Raw genomic sequence first — 26,048 nt, 5'->3', positions numbered from 1 at the left:
GGGATAAATCCCCCTGTCCTACACCGTCCCTATGCCCATGCAAGTAATCAGTAGGTAACAGTACCCGTCTACTTAATGCACCAGTTGTTGCTATGGAGCAGAATCCCTGGAAACGCAGTCTGAAAACAGTCTGTAATCCTAACTTCTGAGCAAGGGCACAGATTACCAGGAACCGCCATAACCGGTGCCCAAAGAATGGAATCTAGGGAGTGTTTGGGAACTTAAATCCAGATGTCTAAGGGCCGGTCTCGCCTGGACTCTGAATTTGGACATGCTGCCTCCAAAAGCATTCTGTTTGCCTCTTCCCTTAAATCTAGTCATTTATGACCCCTTCAACCAGTGTCTTTTTTTTATTTTATTTTAATATTGTATTCCTACTTTTTGTTTTTTTTGTTTTATCTTTTGAGCTAAAACGTTGTATTATGGGACTCGTAGTTTCACTGCATTGTCAGTAAGTGGGTTTAAGTGACGGCATAGAACGGCTGATGGCTGGTCATCACTCGAGGCCCATGGGTGATTGGCAGCATTGCGTCTTCTGGCTTTACTTGCAGAACCTTATACTATCGGACCTTAGGAGGCCATACAAAGAGGGCCGTTGCATCCGAAGGCAACTGTGGTGGAGAGCGCGCCTCATGGTTTATGAATAGACTTGTTGGGAATCCTTTTTTTTTTTTTTTTCTTTTTTACAGTGCTATTTCTTGAACCAACTCCTTGCCTGGATCAATTTCTAGAATCCTACACAAAAAAAGATCACATGGTTTGCTTGTGATGTCTATTGCCCCCCTAACGACTGCTTCCAAGGTTGGGATAAACTAGTGTATTCTGCAGTTTAGTGTTTTTCCTTTTAAAATGTTCTTGGATTTGAGCTAATTATGAAATAATGGACTACTCCTAGTGTGAAGTCCTCTCGGGTGGCATCCTGTCGCTTGCCTTAATACATGTCAGCAGAGTCATTAGCGGCACATACTCTAGTGAGTCCAGAGGCTTTTTTAACACCAACATCTGGGTGAAACTCTGAGTCCTATGTCAATTTAAGCTCTATGCTTATATAAAGTGATGCTTTAAACAAGATAATCCAAACATAATTCATCGGTTGCATAATTCCTCTACATTTAATTCAATAAAAGTAAATCTGGTCCATTTGAGTCCAGTAAAGGTTGGCACGAGGGCAGCAGGAGGGGAGTTATTGCTATGACACCGTGCAGTGACACTGACCAGAGCAGTCCATCAGGAATCGGACCCGACCTCGAGTCTCTTCTCCAGCCTCCAAGGATGGAGTACCACAGGGGCTGTTCCCACAAGCAGGTGGAGCTCATTGAAAGCAATCGGGAATGATACCTTATGCACAACTGGAAGAAAAACTGCATTATTCAGTAGTTTCCAAATTAGCAATTTTTCGCAACAGGTTGCAATGACCTACAAAGATGCATCAATAAATCTATGTACAAACACTATATTAAACTCTTGTTTGCCAAGCAGAAAGCACTCATAAATAACTGTTAAAATCAAATTTCATACATAGAAAGTGTAGAGCTTAAACTTTAAAAAAAAATGTACTGTCCTTGGGGTAGCACCAAAAGATTGAAAACAAACTTAGCACTATTAGGGTAACCGGAAAGCACACATCAGTGGTGAAAATGCTACTCCGTACATTTAAAAAATAACACACCTTACTTGGGGGAAAAAAGTAGAAAGATCGACTTCAGTAAGTAGAATATATTTATTACACCAGTATCTGGGTGTCCTGTTAGAGGTGTTATCACGTTTTTTTTAATCTGGTCTTTAGCATTTATGCATGTTTTTTTTGTATTTTTCTGTTTACATTTTTTTTTTTTATTATTTTTTTTTTTTTTATACCGGCTGCCGCCAACACACAAGTAAAATAATTTCCTCCACCGTTAGCAGGGTGGTAGCCTTTCAAAGCTCACGCAAATTTCCACCCACCCTGTATTTTTCTTGCCAGCCTTTGCCGCACCACACATCTATTATTCAAGCTGTAGTGCGTGTTTCTCTGCCAAAAGTATTGGTCTTTCCATACTGGGGAGTGGGATACATGGAATTCATGTGGTTGAATGTAGCATGGTGTGGTTTGGCCGAATTGGTGCCTTCCTGTGATTGCCTTTCCTCCCCCTAGATTATGGCAGCGAAGCTTAGCAGTTTTGAGATATTCATTGTGTGTGTAGTTGAGACATTCTCAATTTTTTACAGCCAATGAGGTTGCTGGATTTTTTATTGTTTCCTCTTTCGATAGAGCTCTCCTTTTTGTCTTGATAACTGCAATGAGGCAGCTGCAGTACCCGAAGGACTGTCTGCTTTGTAGCAGGTTTTGCATTGCACGCAGTTGCAACTTTTCTGGCGTCAGTTGCGCTTCACGCCCGCTAGGCACGTGCCGTTGCAGGTGGATGCGTAATGTGCTGGAAGTCATGTGACACCTTGGGGGGGCTGCTTAGTACTGGACGTGGTGAAATACCGGCTTTCCGTCTCAGTGGCTTAGTGATGTGCATCGTTACAGATTGCGCTACGCCCATTATTGGCAAAAAACCTTTTTTATGATTTAAGTTTTTTTTTTCTTTTTTTTTTTTTTTACCATTCTTGCAGTCTTCTTTGTCCTCACGACATCCTTATTTGATAAACTGAGCTTCTGCTAAGCGCGTGCTGGTAGCCTTGAGTAAGAGGATGTGGCTCATTTCCTGTGGTTGGGGGCAGGTTAATTTTCTGTGGTGAAGGGAGGGGAGGGTGGGAACAATGCTACCTCTCTAGCAGCTGTACACTTCCTACCCGCGGTTAGGCTGCCTTCACGAAAGAGGAAACCAAAAATATTTCTAGCAGGGGGGTGTTCCTAAAGCAGAATCGTGAAATGGCATTCATGGAGGTATACCGTGGGTCACAAAATGGCCGCCCCCAGGGCTACTTCCTGCCGCGTGCTTTCAAGGCGCTCTTCAGATACGCTTACTTCAGTCTGGAAACATCCTAACTCGCATGCTCTGAACTGGACTGTACTAAACATAATTTTCTACAAACCATTTCCCAGATAATTCTGTTTTAGAGTCTTTTTGAGTCGGGTCTTTGCAAAAGGATCTGTAATCTCTTTGTTCAGAAGAACCTCTCCACTAGCGTCAAATGTGTAGGTTTGGTCTGGCTCAGAATATGTGAGGTAACTGAAAAAGGCCTCGTTGGTGTCGCAGGATGGAGACCGCGCCGCTTGCCACCAAGATTCTGTCTTTTCGTTTCAACATTAGAGTGCGGGAATCCGCTTGACCACAGCTGGATTATATATTATAATAATAAAATATATATATATATTATTATTTTTTTAATACCGATGTTGCTACAGCAGTATTCCAATTTCTAAAATGTCCATGCATTTATTTTTTCCAGGCTCCAGTGATTGTTTCCTAAAATTCAAAAAGGTGAAGTTGGGGGGGGGGGGGGAGGAAGGTGCAGTGAGGATCAATTTTCTGACTTGCACACTTTGGTGGACTTTAAAGAAATCATATAACATTGTTCTGTGTTCTCATTTCTGTCCCTCTTAATTTACTGATGCAACCCCCCTTCTGGTGTTCAGGCTACTCATATCCTTCTGTTTCTTTTCCTGTCTGACTCCAGGCACCTTACATCAACTTTACTGGGATTGCCTTTTCAAGAGGGTTTTGAGGACCACTTCTGCAGCCTGGGATTGATGAGACCCTATATTGAGTGGCCTGGGGACCCTCATCCCTAAATAGCCAAGCTTGGTCTACAGATGTTCAACCAAACCATCTCGATGAACTTTGGTTCAGTCTGACTTTAACATATCGACTATTTTTTTTAAAATACTTTTACAACTGGCATTTTTTATGTATTAAGTTAAATCCACTCAGTAAGCATTTAAACGTCGTCTGGATAAATCATTGCTTGATTAGAGGACAAGCATTAATGTGGTTTGGAGAGAAGAGGCTATTGTTTTTGGTGTCTATTCGACGTAGTTGTCCAGGGAAATATGCAAACCACGTCATCTTCTTGGCAGAAGTTAGGTGGCACACCTGTTGTCCAAGATGTGGTTGGGATGCTCACCTGAAAGGGGTCGCAGCCTGAGCTCTTTCTGGTCCTGTTGTGCACTTGCATATGTTCCCAGGAGATTAAAACTACTTTCTCTTGTGAACAGAGAGTCCTGTCCCATTGCCCTGCCTGGTTTGGCACAGTTTAAGGGTGGTGTCCTGTGAAGTTTGGTCGCACCTTACATGATGTTGGCAGCATTTTTATCTGCTCTCTCTAGGAGGCTGTTCTTTCAGATATGCTTTGATTACAAAAAGATGTTTAACTGCACTTTTTATCACAGAGCTGCTAGTTCAGGTGTCTGCTATGGACTATCGGGGGCTTCGCTTGGGCGTCACGGCGCTTTGTAAGGTGGGGCGGCGACTGCCCCTGGAAACAGAGGCGCGCGGTGCCCCTCGGTGGTAACTGCGTGCTTCCCCGATTAGTGAGGTGGCATAAGAGCCCTTTCAGGAACGCTGCAAGGGGCTGGCTTTAATTATCTATAATCCCTTCAGAAATGGAAAGCGCTCTCATATGACCCGTGCTCGGCGTCTCCTGGACACAAAGGGGACCCGGGGAGTTCGTGAGACGCAAGAGTTGGCGCTTGAGAGAAGAGACTGATGTCTGTGAGTATTCTGGACGAGGGGAGACGGGGTGCAGGAAGAGCTGTCGGGGCCTTTGTTAGCTAGCACCACCCAAGAGCAGGGGCACCGTGCGCGGAGCACAGGGGTTGCTTTTATGGGCGTTTGGTTGGCCTGCCTGGACATTGCCATCGGCCTCGCCGTCGCTGCTGCGGGAGGGGGCAGTTTTCGCTGTTCACGGCTGGGTTTAGGAGTATTTGCCTTCATAGTCCATTGTATTTCCAGGGTCTCTTTTTTTGCTTTCGAATTGGGAAAAAAAATCTGTTGCTTGGCTACCTCCCTAATCCCTCTGGTAAAGTAATTGGAATTCACTACTTAATCCGAATGGAATCTCTACCTGGGATTCCTGTCTTCTGATTGGTCGCCTTGCCGGCCCTGCGTTTTCACCAAATTAGAATCTCAACAGGAACCCACTTTTTAATTTCAAACCCAAGCTTATACGATTATTGTGTGTTTTTTTTTTTTTTCTTGGTGACAATTTCCATGTGTGTGGAGTTCCCGGACTGCTTTGCTCATATAGGCCTTGTAATATGTTCGGCATTCATGGATGTACAGTAACGTATCCCCCTCATCGTGTGCCAGAAGGCTCTGCGTCATCACTGACCATGGCACATCTGTCTCGGGTCACTGCATTCTGACATTACTGTCCCAGAAAGTGGATGTGTTGATGTACTGTTCCTTGTTTGAGTTATGTAACGGCCCTGTTCTGTTGCATATTTTATTCACTTTTGCACCAGTCATCTATGTGATGTCTAAACAAAGATCCAACTCATTGAAGATCTAACTGGAGTTATCACAATAGAAACATATTCATTCTTTTACCCTTAACTTCCTCCCTGTTAACTGGACATGGTCTTGGACGCAGAGCGGTGACCCCTCATACATAGTCTCACACAGTTTTCTCCCACAGTCACTCAGTGTCTGTCTCGTGCTGTCGTGGCTGATGGACAGGCACGACAGTCGCAAGCATGCTCAGTCACGCATTTTAACATTCCCTCGCAGAAAGCAATCTAGTAAGCACAAATGATGTAGTGTGCAAAACTTGCATTTATCACTCCCTATTGTCAGTGTTTTTATGTTGCCGAGATGTGTTAAGTAATTTTGTTCCCCTCGGTGGAAAATTATAGTCCTTCTATGTTTGGGTAAAACCCTGACTTTTGGTTTTCAAAATCTGGTCCCCCTACCTGATGGCATTTGCATGGGAAAGTTAACAATGAAAAAAAGATGTCCTGCAGTAGCAACAGTGAAATAAAGTCCTCGCGTGGTGGCTCGTGGAGGTTCCCAATGCGAATTTGGGGCAGAAAGGTATGTGGGTTCTTTGAGCAAGAAAACGTACAAGCGCCATTCCCAGGATCATACCCGCGCTCCATCTTTGAGGGATGACGTTGGGTTTCAAGATTTGGGAATGTGGTTGGACTTTTGGAACTTCATATTTTGCTGCCCAGGGGTAGTTCTTCTGCTCCTGCAATGGATTCTCCACTTGCGGTTTGCTGTTGTGTGAAGCAGTCGGTGTGGCGGGGTTGGTCGGGAGGTTCTAAGTAAGAAAGTGGTCCCAGTTAGAACCTTGTGAAGTGCCTGCCTATGCCTTGCGCTGCTCAGTCTGTGGATGAGTTGGGAGTGGACGGGTATCACTTTATATCCAGTTGTAGAGTGTGGGGTATATGGCGAGCGCACCGCAGTGGGTGGAAAGTGAGGTGATGACTGAAGAGGTGCTTGGGAGGGGTAGGGTTTGGAGTTGTGGTTGCGCTACTGCTGCTATGCTCTTTTAGTCACTTGGGTCGTGAGTAGAGCACAATGCTAGCTTGGCCATTCATGCTTCTAGTGTGCTTCTTGAGGTGAGGGGACACTGTCCTTACCGGGGCAGCCTCCCTTTTTTCCAGCAAGGAATCACTTGGACACATTAACTTGAGAGATTTGAAATATCCCATTCAAAGGTACAATGAAATATGTCACAAAGTGGTTTGAGTCAAATACCTTCCCAGGCTAACTTAGTAGAACGATGATCCAAAAAGAGGAGAAAAGCTCTAATATTGATAACTTGTTACCTTGGTGCCGACCACTTCGTAGGTAGCCGGGTGATGGTGCCAGGAAAGTCATCCCTCCCTATCTGTCGACACTAGCAAACAGCACATGGCTCCCCTGGAACCTGGGCCTACAGGATCTGTTCACCTTGTGTACCTCTGTCTCCTTGTCGCCTTGTGAGATTGAACGTTGTTGATGGACAGGTGTGCTATCTGTGAGGACCATAGCAAAATGGCTACCAGTAATCCCCTGTACTTCAGCACCACAGCCATTAAAAAACAAAAAGACTAGATAACCTTGATGTTTGGCAGCCCTGACATTTGGCATCATGAGCGACCAGCTCCTATGGTCAACTTTCAGCACCAGTGCTTACTCCTTTAGAGATTGAGCACCGGCAGTCAGAGGGGACCACTAGGCCCAGATTGTGTCAATCCAAAGCTTCCACCACTGGTGTCCTGTGCCCCACCCACACTGAACACAAACCCGAGCACCACGTATGACCCATCAGTACTTGAACCTCAGGATGGCGAAGTCGAGCAGTCCAAGGCTTACTGGAGGGGTGATGTCGTTTTAGAGACTCCGCGCTTCATAAACAACCAGTACCTGTTAGTAATTCAAAGTCCAGCCAATGCATTTTTAAAAAAGAAAAAAAAAGAAACTCAGATTTCACACAGCAAAATACTGTACCCAGTGTTCAGAAAGTAACTAATTGTACCAGATAGAACTGATAACCTTCAGTAACTACTGGGGAGGTATCCCCTGCTGTTCCTAGGGGACAACCTTCAGGGTTACTCTATGACATTAGTTCAAGTCTCTGGGTTTATCTGGAGTGGTCTTGGAGTGCTGAGAAGGTTTCGGGCTACTATGGTGAAATATGTGTTCCATCTGTTGGTGGAGATCCTGTGTTCCCCCTCCTGGGTTGTGTCTCACTCCATTGGCAGTGCTTGAATTCTGCTGCCTCGGCAGACTGCTAAACGTGGTGTGCACTGTGCGACTCTTAATGCACTGCACAGCTCGTGGAGCGCGGGGAGTGGTTATTCCGCCCTGGCCCAGTGGATTGCAGTGTGAGCAGTGGCCCTGGCAACTATACAAGGTGAGCAGAACAACCTCCAATCCAGGAGGCTGCGGTGAAGTTAAGGTGTCCACCCACTTGGTCATCTTGATGCAAGCCTCTCAAGCAATGTGGTTCTTTGCAGGGACCACGACCGACCTGCTCTGGAGCACTGCATGACTTTCTAATGCTCAGGACTGATGGAGAGTACGCGTACCTGCTCTCGTTGTGGGATCATGTCAAGATTCCTGGACCCCTCCTTGGAAGAGCGGTTGCAGGTCCTTCTCTAATGCGGCAGTCTACATCTTCAGCTGATCATGCCTCTGCGCTTTCAAATCATGCTCCTTAGAAACATCTTCCTGGTGGAAAGGCTCCTCCAATGCACCATTTGTCAGCTCTCCCTGAAAGGAGGGGCTAGGACAGCCACTCCCGTCAGCCTTGTTTAGGCTATAAGGTTCAGGTCCCAAGCCTGAACCACATCTATAAGTATTTTCATCAAGTTGAATTAATGCCTCTTTATATATTGACAATAATACTTTGCATATCATAAACAACACATGTTCGCACTATTACTTTAAAGCAATGTCTCTGAACCTGCCAACCTCTTGCCTCAAAAATGCAGGTGAAGTCGGGCGTTCTAGAGGGTGGTCCATTAATGGGGAATTGAACACTTTTTTTGGAGGGTGAGAGAGGTTTGAAAAGCAGGTGCTTCCATTTTTATGTATGGCTCACATAGAGAGCCTCTGATGTTTAGTTCTGTTTCTGAAAGTCATAACTTCTTGCTGTGACGTCACAAAGGTTGATAATAAAACTGGTTATCCACTATTGTGATGGCATAAAGGCCTTCCAGGCCAGGTAGTGGGGTTCTCTAAGAGCCTGTCAGCGCAGCTCTGCTTGTCGGCTTTGACTCAAAGCACAGCTGCAGGAGGGGGGAGGAAGGCAGCGAGGGTAATGGGTATTGGTTAAGGATAGCAGGTGAGATTTATTTTTCGTATTTGCGTCAGAAGAGAGGGCCTGTTTTTAGCTCTGTGGTTATCCTCTGCCCCTGTGCAGCAGTTGAATGGGGGCGCAGATGACTTTGAGGTCATACATATCATATACTTATAGATGGGTAAAAAGTGAGTTACGGGATGTTTTTCACCATGGGGGTTCTGAGTGACATTGTAGACAACTCTAGCTTTGCTCTTGTTTTGTGGTTCCCAAGAAACCCTTGTTGAAAAACATCCCCATAATTCACTGTTGCCCATCTATAATTCTATATGTCTATGGAGGCGCCTTATTTGCCAGGCTGATGAATATAAGTAAAAAGCAGGTTGTTGCATTAATGTCTACGGAGGCACATTGTTTGCTAGGCAGGTGAATATAACAAGCATTTGCAATGCAATGGGTCTTGCATTTGCTCCAGTTAGAGCTATTAGCGTTGTAAACCCCTAACCGGATTTTTCTTACCACATAAATTGAAAATGAAAGTAATACTATTTCACATAAGAGAGCCGATTCAAAGCGCCACGCTATGATCATGAAGGAGACGCACAAAAGGAAACAGAAGTTCGCTCAAAGTAAAACGTATCAGCAAAAGTGCAATTAGCCGTATGACAGAGTTGATGTCCAAGGCGGTAACCTAACCGCCCAAAGGAGGGACAAACTTAAAGCATTTACCAATGATGATGAGGGATTTTTGAAGGGCAAGCCCATGGATGAGCGACAGTGACTGGTCGTGAGGTGGGCGTGGTTAAAAGCCCAAATAGATAACAACACGTCGGAAAAGCAGAGCTTGCATGCTGCTACGCTAGATCTAAAAAGCGGGTGAGTTGATAGCTGCGTGCTCCACTCTTCACCCTCACATTTCTCGAATGGAAACGTCTAACCAAGAAATAAACAGGTAATTTTAAAAGAGGGTGGTGTGGAAAATAAAGAACAATTTGCGTTTTCTTAAACTGTTACGGTTTTATTGTTAAACTAAAGTACCTCAGTTCAACCTCTGCTAATTCAGGCGTAACCAAACTTCACAGGGCAGTTTGTAAAAACTCCCTTTGAACAGTTGTAGAGCTTTCAAATGACTCAAATGTTCCCTGAAGGAGATGATTGTTAAATGCTCCTCCATTTATCCTCTCCCACCTCCCAAAAAAACCTGCAAAGTGTCCGCTTAAATGAAGTTTTGCAAACACAGACTCAAAACTGAAACATGGCTGAAAAGAACTATAAAATATTATAATTGTCACTTTTTACACCTTTCCCTGTTACTTCAGTCACGCTTCTATCCATTTTAGGGGTGAGCGCAAAGCGCTCTGTCCCCTGATGTAATATCTTCGGGCTTCTAACCATGCCACTGTCAAGTCAGTCCATTACATTGGTTCGTGGGCTTGCCTTTTAAAATCCACTTGCTTTCATTAGTGGAAGGCATGCACAGGTCATGCCTTTTCCGGTGTTTAGCCTTCCTCGAGCACACCGACCAACTACTTGAAACATATGAGGCTCCATGTTTTCTGTATGGTTTCTGGACTACTTTTTCTCTTTATTTCGCAGCACGATTGCGCACGTGTTTTTTTTTTTTTTTTTTCTCCATTTAATGTGGCAAGAAAAGTCTGCTTAGCAGTTCACAACGCTAATAGCTCTAATGACAAAATGCAAGACCTGTTGCATTGCAAATGCTTGTTTACATTCGTACCACTTAATACAACCACACATTGAGAAAAAAAGAATTTGATCTTGTGGGGAATTCCAGACAGTTTCGTTTCTTCCATAAAGTGCCATTTCTACACTTTTCAAAGACTTCCTGTTACATGAATCCTATAATCCAGTAGACTGGAGTCTATCGAGCTTCCGGAGGCGTGGCCATCTTGTCAAGGCGGGACTTCCTGTGTGACTTCTGCTTTTAAGGGGAAGAACACTTGTTGCTGGTAAATCGCCTGCCACCTTTATCAGTGTAATGCGTGGGGTGGGTCATGTAGGCTGGCAGGCGACTATCTCGTCATTCGAGGAGGTCCTGGCTTTCAAAGTGACTGCTAAATGGATTTTAGATTGAGGTGGTTCACTCTCCCGAAGGCCAACATGTGTCTTTTAAAGGGATCAAGGGAGACCACCCGAGGGGACACTTCTATCATAAAAAATATTTAACTGACATTCTTCATTTCAACGACTTAATTAAAGTACCCCTTGTCTCGCACCTGTAATCTCAGCAGGGCTTTTAATTCTAACATTCTGGCAGGTTAGCCATTGGCTCCTAGCCCAGATGCTTTAGGAGCCAGAATACAGAAGTTATTAGCGACTGATGAGAAAAATTGAAATAGTTCTATGTGAAAGAGAGTCTGGAACTAGCAGTCATGCAATGTGGAATGGTGGCATTACGGCTGGTGTTGTGATGAGTTTTACAAACTCTGCTGAAGGTCGGCGCCCAGAAGTGCAGAGTTCGATTTTTCTGCATGCTTTACTGGACCCATCACTAGATGATGGAATGATGCATAGCATGTGAATCTAGAATAAACTCAAGCTGCCGAACTATTGTAGCAGACAAGTAACTTTTTCATACATGAAATGGGTCTACAGTATAATTTCATAAAATGAACTCTTGTGGGCATTTAAATGCCTAATTGAAGCTTTGACTCTCGAGTCCCATTACATGGTGTATTCAGAGGTGCTCCCCTAACCCGGGTACTCGTATCGCCAACCTGGCTTGGGGATGAGAGAGGCTGCGGACAGTCCAGGAAGGCATGAAGCAGGGCTTTCAGAGAGCAGTGCTCAGTCTGGATAGCTATTCTGTTCTCTTCTTGGCACATTAAAGTGCATGGCTACCCACACCTGGACTCCATAGACGGCAGATATACCTGTACTCCAGCTATAACGGAGAATTAAGTGTACGGCAAAGCTTTCAATACCTTCTGAAGCTTAGTGATGTGGTCCTGAGGAGGATGCAAGTGATGCTCCCCTTTCACGCGGTAGGTTGGGGCATCATTGTGGGCGTATTTGCTTCTTTTAGCGACTAGGTACCTGCTTCATAACTTCTGTGCCACTGCTTGCTCCCCCCCCTAGTGGCTACCCTCCTAGTCCAGCCACTCGGTCAGTGGTTAATTTGTAAATAAAATCCTGCCGGTGCTCAAAGCTCTCCTCGAACTCGCGGCTGCTGCAATTAAATGTTTGAGCACAGAATACTGAGGTCCTGTAATCCTGAAGCCATCTCAAGCCTCTTTAATCCATTTACAGTCATTCCCTGCCCCTGCAGCTCACTCTTGCCGCTTTCTACTTACTCCCTTTGTGACGCTTTTTAGTTTTTTCTCTTCGTCCGTTTTTCCTATATGTCGCTTGCTCGCAGTAAATGTTTGAGGCAGAAAAATAAGAGCCGGCCCTCAAAAATAAGTGCCAGTGCTCCACACCGGAAACCACCGGCTCAAAGTAGGCACTGCACCTAGTATTAGGCAGTTAGGGACTTGGAGGTGTGCCCGTGCATAGAGCAGAGCAGTGAGGGGTGTTTGAGTAATTGCAAGACCAGGAACACACTGTTGTAAAGCCAGTCATATAATTGTATCTCTGAGGCTGTAAAATGTTCCTGTGCTGCCTTCAGGGGAATGTTTTCCTTGGAGTTGAAATTTGTAGCATGTTCAGAGTAACTCACTCTTCTGGGGAGAATTACTGGTAGCCCGCTGTCGTCCTGCTGAGCTGGTGCAGTACTGTGGCCCTCTTGACAAGTGCTGGTGAAGTGTTGTAGAGTTTAAGTGCTGGTGCTGTGCACAGGACTAGGGTATCTTCATTTTTTTTTGTTTTTGTTTTTAATATCCCAGACATGGATGGCATTTCTTGGAGAGTACTGACTAAGCCCTGTTATATTGACCCACCGCCCCTCCACCCAGTCGGACATGTCGAGAGCTCATCAGTGTGGGTGGATTATACCCTCCCAAAAGCTGAAAAAAATGGTGGTGGTTACCTGGTTCATCTTCTGTGTGCGAGTTTCAAAACCAGCACCGGCAAAGCCCATTGGTCCAGATTTGGCAATCTTGTTTCCCACCCCCCCCCTTTAAAAGCGTACTCAGTCAAAAAACATGTAAAAGCAAAAATAGTCATAGGAAAGTGGTAGAACCTGCCAAAAATACTAAGAACATTGCCAAAGCCTAAAAAAATAAAAACAAACAGGAGACATTGGCCGACCCGGCCTACTTGCTTGCTCTCCTGCACTGCTCTTTAGGAGGATGTGCACTTGTGATCAGAACTAGTGCGGTGAATGGCTGAAGTGAGGTGACCTGCCACCCCATGCTGCATTCTAGATGGGGGGTGCTGTGGTTGGAGGAAGCTAGATGTGAATGACAGAGCAGTAGATGAAGAGGTCTGATACAGAGCCCTTCTACGGATTTATATATTTAAGTATTTTTATGTATCTTTTTTAATACATCAAGCTGGAGGTGAGGGTAGAGCTGTCTCTGAACCAGACCTAAAGGGGCAAAGTTAGTTTTTTCTGACCACAGATATGCCTCGCTATGAGTGCTCCACAGTGGAGGGTCTGAGGTGCTGGTACTGGCGGTGCCGCACACAATATATGCAGGGCCATTGGAAATATGTGGCCAGGGAGGGTCAAATTATGTGGCAAATTTGAGTAAAATATGTGGCTCAAAAATGCAAATTATACGGCATAATGCAACACATTGTTGATGGTATTACTTCAGTATTTTATTTTTTATACTAGTTAACACTTCCTGGACATAGATTGCACCTCATTAGTAACAGTTTAATACTCCAATTTAGCACTAAGCAAGATAAAGGTGATAGTCACCCTTTGCAAAGGTACTTTCACTAGGCGGCAACACGCGTCTCTGCGTTTTTAGTAACTTTTGAACCGTATGAGCTTGAAGCCATTTTTTGTTAATCTGCAGATCATGCAACAAATCCATAATTATGCGGAAAAATGCTGCAGCCACACAATCCCGGAATTCCGGTGGCCCTGAGTATATGTAATGAAGGGGAAGTGGGCTCCTGCCAGAGTACACGTACGAGGAGTATGTGCACGTTCTTAGAAATCTGAATCAAGGATCAGTGTTAGCTGGGGCAACATAAAAAAAACAAAAAACTTGCTGTTGCTCCTCTGTCTCCTTAGCAGGCACAGGCTCCCACCTTGCTCAGAGCAGCGTCAGGATTGGCTGGGAGCACCCAGCCAGGGCGCTCCCAGGCAGACCTGGAGCCTGTGCCATTTCTCCCCAGCCCAGCAACAGAGTGCCAGGCTGGAGAGAGCACAGTGCGCATGTGTGAAACAGGACTATTTCCTTCAAACTTGGAAACCTTTAAGCCAGGCAATTCAAAGACCAGCAGAACCTGTGACCGATGTCAGGATAGCAACAAAACCTGCACTTCGGGGGTGCCAAAATCCTCAGCGGAGGGCAGACCGCGGTAGAGAGAAACGGGGAAGGAAGTCAAGAAAGCAAATTAATATACAGGGCAATTTGAGTCACAAAACGAAATGAAGGGTTGGAACTGAAAGGAAAAGAGCAGCCGAGAGGGCGTCCCCAAGATCACAAAGAGCTACTTTTATTTACTATTCACAATAGAAAGTAATGCTAATCGCGTATTTAAGTGGTAACTATAATCCAGAGAGCCACCTCTACGAAGAATACCGAGGTGTTGCTTTTCCGATTAACTGGGTGGAACTTGGCAGGATCTTTCCTTGTGCACCTGGTTTGGCATCCAAGAAACACACTCCATAAATACCAAACACATGGGCGCCGTTGATGTCATTCATAGAAGAGCTCCATTTATGAAGCAAAAAGAGTGAAGAATTAAAGCATTTCCGAGCCTATAGTTTTTCAATAGTTTGAATTCTGACTTCCATTCCACTGTTTACCTTGGTTGTAAGTTTAAATATGCTTGAGTTGCCTTTGCATTCAATTTGTAGATTAGTAGAAATTTCGTATTGGGGGAAAAAAAGACTGAACACATGAAAATCTGTTTCCATCCGGCCTCAGACGTAGTAGATTGGCCCTAACTCTTCCCTGCAGGAGACCCTGAGTGACTTGGAGGGCCTCTTCGGTCCTCCTTGTTGGGATGTAGCTGATGAATCAGCCTGGTGGGAAGCATGTCTAGGCACAGCCTTGCTGGGGGTGACCCCATCTCGCCAGCAAAAGACATCCTGCCATTGCCATATCTGTGTCACGTGTAGGGCCTCGTAAAGGCTGTTGGCCCCTGGAGTGCTTTACCATTCAATGGAAGGGTTTCCATCACAGACCAGACTAGAGTCAAGCTCCGACGATGCTTTTAGACGTCGTGTGGTCCATCTCAGGTTGGGATGCTGCGTCCTGGTAAATGAGCTCTGATTTATGATGCTTGGGGTCCGCAGAAGGCTTTCTCTTGTTGCCTCCACATCCTTTGGGCCAGCAACCCGCTCTGTGGCCTTTGTTGCTGTTAGTTTTGTATTGAGTCAAGTTGATGTATCGGAGGTTGTAACTCCTGTTGTGTTTTTGCATTTGTGTTGTATTAGTGTAGACCCTGTGGTGTAACTAAAGGGGCGGGATTTGGGGTGTTACACCCTTCCCCTAAAAAAATTATTTTGTTAAAAAAAATAGTTGGGTACACGTGCTTTCACGTAGGGTATGTGAGGCCTGTGTTGGATTTCACCTGGGATTTTCACACACTCACACAACTCCTCTGTTTGGAAGGTCTTGAAAAATGTTAGTTTGAAAAATTAGCATTTTAAGTACCCCTAACAATACGTTCTGCTCCCCTTATGCCCTGCATTCCATATAATGTACGTGATTGTTGGGAAATCTCAAGTTCACACCCCTCCTAAACTTGCTGACCAAGCTGCAGACCTGCCCAGCTAGACTGCTTTGCACTGTTCGTGTTTACTTGTGTAGAGCGTAAGCACTTCCGGTCCAGTGATCCTGATGGGGACATGAGAAGGACCCACGCGCCCTTTCAGAGGCGGCGATACTGACATCTGTACAGTCCGCAAGGTACTGAGGACAGCAGTCCCACCAGGGGACATGAGCAGAAGCTGAGCATCCTTTGAGCGTTCCCAATCTCGGCCTTTCCGTCCTCTCCAGCTGTCTGAAAGGCCAGTGTGTGTGACTTGGTGTGTTCTCCAAACCCCCTCTAGCTCCTAGAAAGCAACTAGTCGGGTCTAACCTAACACCCTAGCCAAGGTGGCAACTTGCACATGCCAGCGTGAGACGCACAATGGTTGGTTAATCTGCAGCGCCACGAGGCTGGTTCTAGTAGCAGGCAGTGGAAGAGACGTCGAGAAAGTACCCCGGATACCAGCTCGTGGTTAGTCCCCCCTCTTCAGCGCCACGAGCGAGCTAAAAAGTCTGAAATGCTCCTCAGACTGGTTCCTAATGGTTTCGATTTTCAGTCATGCTCATCCGTGACTGATCCCTGTGGGAGGCGTCCAGGCCAGTCTGACCACTCTTCCCCCAAGGAGGAAGTCCCCACTTCAGTAACCATGGAGTCCCGGGGACACAAATAACTTTCTGTGGATCAGTCAGGGAGTGTGGGCTACAGAGGCTGTAGGGGTTGCCAAGCCCTGCCTGTGCCCTTGTAAGGTGGCATCTGGATGGGGAGGCCCGTCTGTGCCGAACTAGACTTCATGGGTGGATGGATTGTACGCCAGGAGGTGCTACTGGGATGTGCTGCCACATAGTTCACTAGTGCGTGGGACAGAGTACAGAACGGAGCGGTGTTGGTCTTTGGGGAGTTGGAACTATTCGGGGCACTGACGTGGACAGGGCAGTGTGTTGTTATTCAGTAACAGGGGGGTGTACAGGTTTGTGGACAGTGTCTTGTGCAGATACCAGTGCACGATTTTCCGTGGCTCTAAGCTTCTGTTCACCGCAGCCGGAAGTGGGCGAGACCACAAATTAACAGGGAGAGCCGAGCCAAAGCTCGGTCTCGGATCTTAGAGCCCATTCACGAGTCGAGCCCGGAACTTATTTGCTATGTAACTGATACAGCAAACTTGACGTAAAATGTGATAGTCTCTAAAATTACAAGTGTGTTTTTTTTATTTTATTTTTTTATTTTTTTTATGTGGAAGCTTTGAGACTAATAGGGCTTAGAACTGGACCGAGAAGTACTTATTTAAAGTGTTATTTTTGTAGAACTGGAAGTCTGAACTCACATATTTGAAGGTATTTCCATACGTGATAATAAAGAAACGGTTTTAGTGAAATAATGTGCCTGATAACAGAACTGATGCGTCGAGGTTTTCTGATGTGACTTAATAGTAATTTGTTATCTATGTGGCTTTTCTTATGCTAAAGCTCAGTTTTTATCTCTGTGCACTTTTCGAAGTATACGAAAACTCGACCCGAAGGTTATTTTATTGGAGCTTCACGAGCACCAGTTACACTACTGAAGGTCACACGCATTGTTTATAGGAATGAGGCGATTGTGACCTGCCCAGGATCACAGGATGTTAAACCCACGCAGACACTCGAACTCGGTTACCCAGTCGCTATCTCGGACTAGGTTACATACCGAGGGTGAAGCCACATGAAAGCTCGGCTCGTTATGGGCTCGGGGCTCCAACAGGACCTCGAGCTGAGGGGGAGCCAGGCTGCAGCTTTCAGAGGCTCGGCCCTGGCTGGGGAAACCCCTGGTGTGCTTCCAGTAATCTGGCACCGGGCTCCTTGAGCCGCTGCAGGGGGCGCGAACCCCCCTTTTCATGTACGTGCTTGAAGAATGCAATGCGGGGATCACAGTGCCAGGCACCGCCCGACCCGCTCCCCCGCTCCCCCTTGGAGAAAGCGGGCCGTGCCCTTAACGTGGGAGATTCCAGGTTACTTACGAAGGGTTTGAAATATTTTCCGTAAAATTGTTTCCGCGCGCTCAAGGAATTCTATGATCTATTACACCCCGAGCACCCCAGCCTTTCCACTCTTCAAGGAGGGACCTCTGCTGTGCACACAAACCTCGACTGCACGAAGTTTAAGAGGGAACGAGCTGACATTTTGTCTCGGGCCTGGCCAGAGACGGGCCCATTTCTGTTCTCAAACTTTATTAGCGCTTGGTGCGCACTTTTCACATTGGTGTCTCCAGTTTTTCCCTATAAGGGTTCGTTTTCAGTTTGTTTCTTTGTGTTTCCTTCTTTTTTTTATTTTTTTTTAAATAGATGTTTTTTTTGGTTCCCAAAGTGACTTAGTGAAGGAAATGTAAAAAATAAAGTGCCTCATTTGGGAAAGTCCCTGAATGTTGAGAATTTAAAGGTGTGACTGATTTCGTCTCTGTTTTACAGTTAAAAAACAAAAAAAACAGACCCACTTATTTTGGGTCTGTGGCTTGAGTAGTAATCTTTTGTACTGTATGAGTTTCATCCGCATCCTCCCAGGAGGCACCACCACTCTGTCACCCTGCACCCCCTTTCACTCTAGAGCAGTGGTTCCCAACCTTTGACTTCTGTGGACCCGCACGGTATCGTACTGGAACCCGGGGACTCCCCAGTGAATCATTATTGGAATCTGGGGACCCCTTCACCCCTATGAGTCATCACTGAAAGCTGGGTACCTAATCTGTTAATATTACATTTTCTAAACCGCTGCGTACCCCCTGAGGTGGCTTCGCGGACCTCCAGGGGTCCCCGGACCACAGGTTGGGAACCAGGGCTCTATATTTTACCCTCTTCGTACACTGACCCTTCTAGGAGGATCAGCAGGGGGACCTATTTTACCCCTTTTGTCTGAGAGTCAATCTTCCTTCCACTTTGATGTCTTCTGCGTTTTTTCTTTGTGGCTTTTTAAGTCTGGCCTTTGAGACCAGACTATTGTTTTTACAGAAGTAAACTTCTATAAAAGAAACAGAGAGGGGCTTTTGGTCAGTGGGGCTCATTCATTGGCCTGTTAAGGTGACAGTTACAGTTTGCTTCCGCCCACTTGCACTATGGTGCACGGTGGCAGCGGGTCCACCTGTTTTACTCACTGCGCAAAGCTTGGGCACACTGTTCACATTCATCTAAAATAGATCCTTGTCTTCATTGACAAAACTGGTTCAAAGTGCACTTTACTTCAGGTATTTTTATATTAACTTTAAATATTGGTGATTTATTTTGCTTACTCAGTAGGTGCTCAGTTTGGTAGTGCTTAGTTTTCCTTCTCCTTGTAAAGCTGCTGTAATAAATTGTTTAAGTGACACGAACATTGCAGCCGCCTACAATGTGAGCGCTTGGTTTTGTACTGATTTATTCCCGTCTCCTTCACAAATAGTAATAAAATACATGGCACAAGTGAAAGGCGTGTCATTTGAAAAATCATCACCAGTAAAAAGTGGCCACATCAATCTTCTTTTTTTTTTTTTTTATTAAAAAAATATTGAGTTTTCGGTGGCTGCATTTTTTTTTTTTTTTTTTTTTTTTTTTTTTGTGACGTGCTTGCATTAGGAAAGAAAATAACCATTGCAGCAGCTAAGGCCAGGCCTGTTGGCTTTGCCAGTGCTTATTATTTTGATCCTACTTCTCGTTGATGGATACGCGGGGAGGTAGATGATACGCCGTCCTACAGCTGTGGGCAGCGGCCTTCTAGTGAGTAGTGGAAGAGGTGCAGACCCATCACATTCCATGTAGACCTCCAGGTCCATAGGTGCTGTCAGTACAGGACAAGGCCAGACAAACTTCCAGAAACAAATTCTAAAATATGGCCTCCAATTGCTTGGAAAGTACCAAATTTAACCAACCTAGATTCTGTTGGCCTAGTATACCAAAACACAGTTGGGCATTTCCAGCAGGTCTCAATACATATTATTTTCTTGAAATATATCACAGCCTTCTCCCCGCCCCCGCTCGCATTGAGTATAACAAATCAAGACTGTCCGATTGTTCCCTCCTGGAGGTGTGTCCAGCCATCCGCAGCAGCTTTCATGTTGCGCTGTTGCGCTGTGTTGCTGCCTGTGTTTTTCCCTAAGCTAATGGTTTACTTGTGGTAACCAGAGTTCAGCACAGGCTGTTTTCTGCCAAACTTGACCCCCTCCGCCCCAAGTGGTGGTGGACTCTTAGCTTGCAGAATTCGAGGCATCCAGGCAGCTTTTCTGTGGGAACTTCCACACTCAGTTGATTTTAGCAACCAAGAGCATTATTGGTTTTCACTACTTCTCCTTTTTTATATTTGTCTCAAAGTTCTCTATTTTTTTTTTGTAATTGATGTTGCATTAGGGGAAGCTTTTGCCTTCATTTGCCAGATCAGCGACTCTCTCACTTGTGGTGACTTCATAGAAATTCTGTTTACTTGGGTACCTAAGTGGTGGCTTGCCCTATCAATGGCCTTGTACAGGACTGCTGCATGCGAGACACTGTCCGTGACGCAGGGAGATTTTTACCAGGAATAACAAGTCGCTGAGATTAATTCACGTTTTCTAGCCATCACTTTTTCGTATACTTCAGTCCGACACCCTAAGTGGGATGGGTACGCACTGTGCAGCTGTAACCAAGCTATACCCGACTGCTGGCCTGATAAGGGTGAAACCGGCCATGAATTGTTTGTGTTCTGTTTAGGGAGGGCCTGGCCTGGCATTTTGGGCTGGACTGTTCCTATTGGAGCTGGGACAAGACTGATTTGCATACGACTGTGTTCCAGCTGAGCATGGTGTACAAAATAATAATGGCCTGGGAGGCATCCGGACTAATTAGCAGTGGCTGAGATTAATTCAAGAATTCCATCCATCACTTTTGTGTGTACTGCAAGGAGATTTAGGCTGCCATCTTGAAGTGGCATTTAGGCCATTTCATTTGCATACCGTGGGGATGTAGATAGAATGACTAGAGCGCCTTTCTTTGGGAAACATTTGTGCATGGTCCGTGCAGAATTCTGTGGCCTACCAGTCCATTTATGGCTCAACACAAAACGGTACAATTGCTATAAACCCCATGCATTGTCTTTTTGGTCTGTTGATAAAATGTAAGCATATTTTAATTTTTCTTTGGCAGTACCACCCCCCATATCCACTCTTGGACAGTTTCTGCCTCTGACTTCTTCCTCGAGTAGATGTACAAATATATGAAAGTTGGTGATTGTCATACATGATCGCCATGTGTGCTGAACAAATATGGCTAAAACGAGAGTAGCCACATGTGCAGTAATACTAACAGGGTCGATGTGTGGACCACTACATTGTGGGTCAATTGCAGTTTGAAGAGAATTGTATGATGTTCAAGTTCATCAATTAGAGGTGACAGTTGTGTAACCAAAAAGGCTCGTTTTTGTCCAGGAGCACACGACTTGGTGAAGAAGGACGTGGTAGCCAGGATTACAACTGGAGTTGCCTGGTATCACACTCAAACGTTGACACAACAGTGCAATCTCATCAAACTCCTTTATTAGCAATATACCTGTACATAAAGTGATGAAAAGACTGTTCGACTTATGAACCTAAATAATAGAACTCTTGACTTACAAGTACAGACTTTTACGCACAGCACCGGAAATGCAGGACATTAAACTGATAATAAATTTGTTTGGAAAAAAAAGACCCAACGTTACATCAAAAATGTTGCATCAAAATGGTTAAATCAACCCAAGCAGCAAAAATGTAGCATTTTCATTGTGACGTCGCAGCAAATTGTATTTAATTAACTTTATACATAGTATTTTGTGGCCTTTAAAAAAAAACTGAGGAAAATTCTCTATATAGTGTTAGATTGTCTTAACTATTTTGTTTAGTAAATTAAAAAGGTACTTTATATGTACAATAAGCCACTTCAAAATTCTTATTTTATTTCCCAGAGCTTCAATATGGCAGTGCGCATTGTAGCTGACAAGTGGTCCGATGTTAGGGGGCAGCACATAGCCAGCGTTGGCCTGTTCAGCCAATAGCGCTTTGCATGCTGGGATTTTTTAGCCAAAACCCATCCACGATGAAAGCGAAACTACAGGTCCCAGAAAGCATCGCTCTCTTGGCTAAAAGCCATGACTATCTGAAGGTGTCTTTGTGGAATAGGACATTGGACAGTTTTGTTCTCCAGAATACAGCTGTGTTTTCACCGTCGGCTAACACCCACGCTCCCTAACGGATACTTTTCAGTCCGTATTTATCTCTCTGGCCTAAATGTTTCAAGAGTCGTCACTCGGCCAGATGCCAGTCTCTGAGCTGCAGACAAAATTGCCAGTTTTGGGCAGACGTGTAGGAGGCATTCCATCGTGTTTTATATTGATGGGCATTTCATGACGTCATGGTGACTTCTTGGTTCAATTTGTATTCATTCTGTGATGGTCATGAGGTGCTGGCGGCCCTGATGTGTACATTTTCCAGCTCTTGCTTGGATCCCAGTTTCTTTGCACCAGGTGGCTGGCCTGCTGGCGTCTGTAAACACCGTGTTTATTCCCCCACCCAAGACTACATATCACCCTGAATCTAGTTTGGCATTTTTACATTCTGTGTCAAGGAAGCCAAAAGTTTGAATGACGTAGTTAGAAAAGTGAAGATTGAAATGTGTAATACATTATACACATGCGCTAAATGCCTGGCTTATAGTTTGAAAGACTGAAGATGAACAAATTCTCAAGTAATTAACTTTGTTTTTTAAATGTACTCGGCCATGCATGGGCGTCTGCAGAATTTTTTTCAGGGGGTGGGGGCACCATTTTAACGTCTTCCGGCACTATTTGACATGTCAAAAAGTGCAGGGGCGTGGTCATTATCACATAAAGCGCAGACATGCAAAGAGTTGAGAAACCTGGTGCAAAAACTTAGCAGGATCAAGATGCCATTGTCCGATCAGCCATTTCTAATCTGTTTTTAGGTTAACCTATTATGCACCACATAGATATTATAATTGGCTCCAGTTATTGCGATCTTACTTCTCCCTGTAACAAGCGGCACAGTGCGACACACACGCTGCAGCCTGCCTCGTCCGACTGGTGCGGGCCTGCACGCTGCTGCTGGGTTCTGGGGGGCGTGGGCGGGCCAACTTTGGAGGTCAGATGTCAGAGTTGGACGCAGATTGGTCCGACTTGGGAGTCGCGCGCCGTTACTAGTAGCGGCACATGCGCTGTCTCACACTGTCATTGATAGCAGCGTGCTTAGCCTCAGCTACCAATGACAGTGCAAGACTCCAGAGTCGAACCGATCTGGGACCGGTGAGCCGTCTGCGGCGTCCCGGACTGTTTTTGGCGTGGGCCGCGTCCATACTAGTGCAGGCAGTGTAACGCTACAGTGGGCGTAGTGTTACGCTGCAATGTGAGCATGCACACCAGGCTGTACCTAAATCCGGGCGGGGCAAGTGTCCCCATCAACTTTTTTTAAACTTCATATTTTAGTTTTTTTTAACCTATTAGATTTGAACTCCTGACCTAAAATCCCTCCCTGTACAATGTGTCTGGATGGCAGCCTCCACTGTCCTAGCACAGGAAATGCTGCTCATGCACTTGCCACCTGTTTCAGTACCAACCTCTCTTCAGTTTTTACCACTCAAAGAAGACTAAAACGCCATACGTGGCTTGATCGTGCAGAGATGTGTGTTTTACGTTAGGCTAGAACTGTGTGCATCCTACAAACTGCACACAATAATACACTTATAATGCACAGTCGCACCCTGTGGGTAAGTCTGTTTACGTGAATTGATGAGACCTCGAGGGAGAGATGCTAGTTCTGCTGTGTTCATGTGTGCTGAAGGTGGGTGGAGGGAAGTTTAGTTAAACCACAACACTCCTTTCAGAAAGCAGGTTTTGCCCTCCAAATGAAACTGAGGCAGAATGGTTGATTTACATTTCACAGAAAAACACCCACTCTTGCAGCTTCAGTAATTCTAAGCAAATCTCGTCTGATACCCTATGTCCCGGGACAGCACGGTTCATTAAATAGCCCAGTCCATGCCAGATTTTCTGTATTTCCACGCAAGAGGAATTGATATGCATTGAGCATAAACGGAGCTCATTCATGTAGGCAATGGTTATCCCTAAATTCTGTCATGGATGTGGGTCTCTGGGATCTACGTCAGCCGTCCTTGCCCTCGGCCCTCTATCTTCTCCTCCAAAGATGACGCTACACTAATTTATCAGAGGTTGTTAGACGATAACCTCAGTTTGATGCTCGTTCGCGAAATAAAGTTGGTGGTGGAGCTATTCTGTGTTATTTTTGACATTGCTTCCTCTACAAACACCTGCTGGATTAGTTTGAGGTTGAAGTGGGAGTAGTACATATTTTTATTAGGTGAAATTCCCAAAATTATGCCACTTCGCATTATTACATGCCGTTCACTGTAAAAATGTACAGCGCACGCGCCATTTGCAGTAAAAAAAAAATAATAATAATACAGATGAGTGCAAATGTGTGTCAGTGACCTATGGTCCGTCCCATAGCAAGGAAGCCTACAGCAGAGGGAGGAGAGGGCATGCTCTGTTGGATGTTCCCAGTCCCACATGTGCTTAAGTGTTCTTTCATCTGCCCCCATATTTTAGATAATAATTTTGGCTCTGTTAATGTCCATAACAGACCATCAAGAAATCTGATCTTGCTCCTCACTTTGTTTTTCATGGTTTGTTCTGTTGGGTGAAAACATTCCCATGGTGACACCACATCTACATTACGTTTCTTCAGAATGGAAATGTGGTCTCTAAACATTCATGCAAAAAATACTAGTCCGATGCTTGCGCAACCGATTGATGAAATGTACCTCAAAACTATAATTTACCTATTATCCTGCCCAAGTGTCAGACATGAACGAAGGTGATGGGAAAAGCTGTAGGAGCTGGTATTTGTAGAGTAGTGATTTAACCTTGTTTTTTTATTCTTCTGCAGATCAGCGTGCGGGTGACCACCATGGATGCGGAACTGGAGTTTGCCATCCAGCCCAACACCACGGGGAAGCAACTCTTCGACCAGGTCAGTGTTTTGACAAGACTATGAAGGGAATTGCAAAGTAATGGTTGAAGGTGATGTAAACTGAATGAGTTAGAATATTGTAAATTGTGTGCCCATTAAGTACCCACTGGGGAAGATGTAAGCTGGGTACACGTGAAGCAGCTTCTTACCATTGGCACGCATGCTTGAAAGTCAGCAGTGGAGTGATTACTCCTACAGTCATCAAATTGTTCCTTAGTTGACTCCCTACATCAGATCCTGTGATGCTCAGATCAAATTAGGGTTTATAAAGTGCTACTACTCACCTGTTAGGGTCTTAAAGCGCTGGAGGGTTGATGGGGGGGGCTTGTCCTCTGAGCTTCACTTGAAGAGCCAAGTCTTAAGGTCCTTCCTGAATTGAGGTAGCGATGGTGACTGCCTGAGATTCAGGGGCAGGGAGTACCAGCTCTTTGCAGCGAGATAGGCAAAGGATCTTCCACCAGCCGAGGTCTTTCATATGTGGGGTACGGTGGCCCATTTCAGGTACTTTACCAAATGTTTAAGAGTTTCTTATAGAGCCTAACACACTGCCTGCCGGCAACTTTGGAATGTCTCTGGTCGAGCGATTCACTTGGGTGTCCAGTAGATTCATCCATAGGTTATGCTGTAGCTTCCCTTTGACCGAAGACAGTGCTGTCTAGAAGTGTGGTGGTAGGGATATGGAGGACATGGATAGTGATCGGGCCTGGTGTGGTGGTAGGGATATGGAAGGTTTGGATAGTGATCGGGCCTGGTGTGGTGGTAGGGTTATTATGGAAGGCATGGATAGTGATCGGGCCTGGTGTGGCGGTAGGGATATGGAGGACATGGATAGAGATCGGGCCTGGTGTGGTGGTAGGGTTATGGAATGCATGGATAGTGATCAGGTCTGGTGTGGTGGTAGGGCTATGGAAGGTTTGGATAGTGAACGGGTCTGGTGTGGTGGTAGGTTTATGGAAGGTTTGGCTAGGGATTGGGTCTGGTGTGGTGGTAGGTTTATGGAAGGTTTGGCTAGGGATTGGGCCTGGTGTGGTGGTAGGGTTATTATGGAAGGCATGGATAGTGATCGGGCCTGGTGTGGCGGTAGGGATATGGAGGACATGGATAGTGATCAGGCCTGGTGTGGCGGTAGGGTTATGGAATGCCTAGATAGTGACCAGGTCTGGTGTGGTGGCAGGGTTATGGAATGCATGGATAGTGATCAGGTCTGGTGTGGTGGTAGGGATAAGGAAGGTTTGGATAGTGATTGGGTCTGGTGTGGTGGTAGGGATAAGGAAGGTTTGGATAGTGATTGGGTCTGGTGTGGTGGTAGGGATATGGAAGGTTTGGATAGTGATCGGGTCTGGTGTGGTGGTAGGGATATGGAGGACATGGACAGTGATCGGGCCTGGTGTGGTGGATCCTTACGACTATCCTGTCCCCTAGATCATTTAGTATGGTCCGGTCTCGTAATAAAGAAAAGACCAGGGATAATCCTGCAATATTGAGCTGTTGAGACCCACGACTTGAAGGAGGCTTGGCCTGGTGCTCTCTATGACTGGGGCCCA

The 26,048-nt window shown here is 45.5% G+C and overlaps 1 protein-coding gene across 3 annotated transcripts in view; it reads left to right on the top strand.

Annotated features, from left to right (window-relative positions):
- The window catches only part of MSN (moesin), a 179,244-nt gene that overhangs the window by 69,212 nt on the left and 83,984 nt on the right, over positions 1–26,048 (top strand). For 2 of the 3 annotated variants that reach the window (XM_069210435.1, XM_069210426.1), the window contains exon 2: positions 24,421–24,504. In XM_069210435.1, the coding sequence (XP_069066536.1) occupies positions 24,421–24,504 (84 nt within the window). Of the gene's footprint in view, positions 1–4,466; positions 4,641–24,420; positions 24,505–26,048 lie in introns of those variants that run through there. The other variant, XM_069210443.1, reaches the window with a different exon arrangement.

The sequence above is a fragment of the Pleurodeles waltl genome, chromosome 2_1, assembly GCF_031143425.1.
Source record: "Pleurodeles waltl isolate 20211129_DDA chromosome 2_1, aPleWal1.hap1.20221129, whole genome shotgun sequence".
Lineage (NCBI taxonomy): Eukaryota > Metazoa > Chordata > Amphibia > Caudata > Salamandridae > Pleurodeles > Pleurodeles waltl.
The sequence above is the reverse complement of the archived record's forward strand: the minus strand, read 5'-3'. Positions and strand labels throughout refer to the sequence as shown.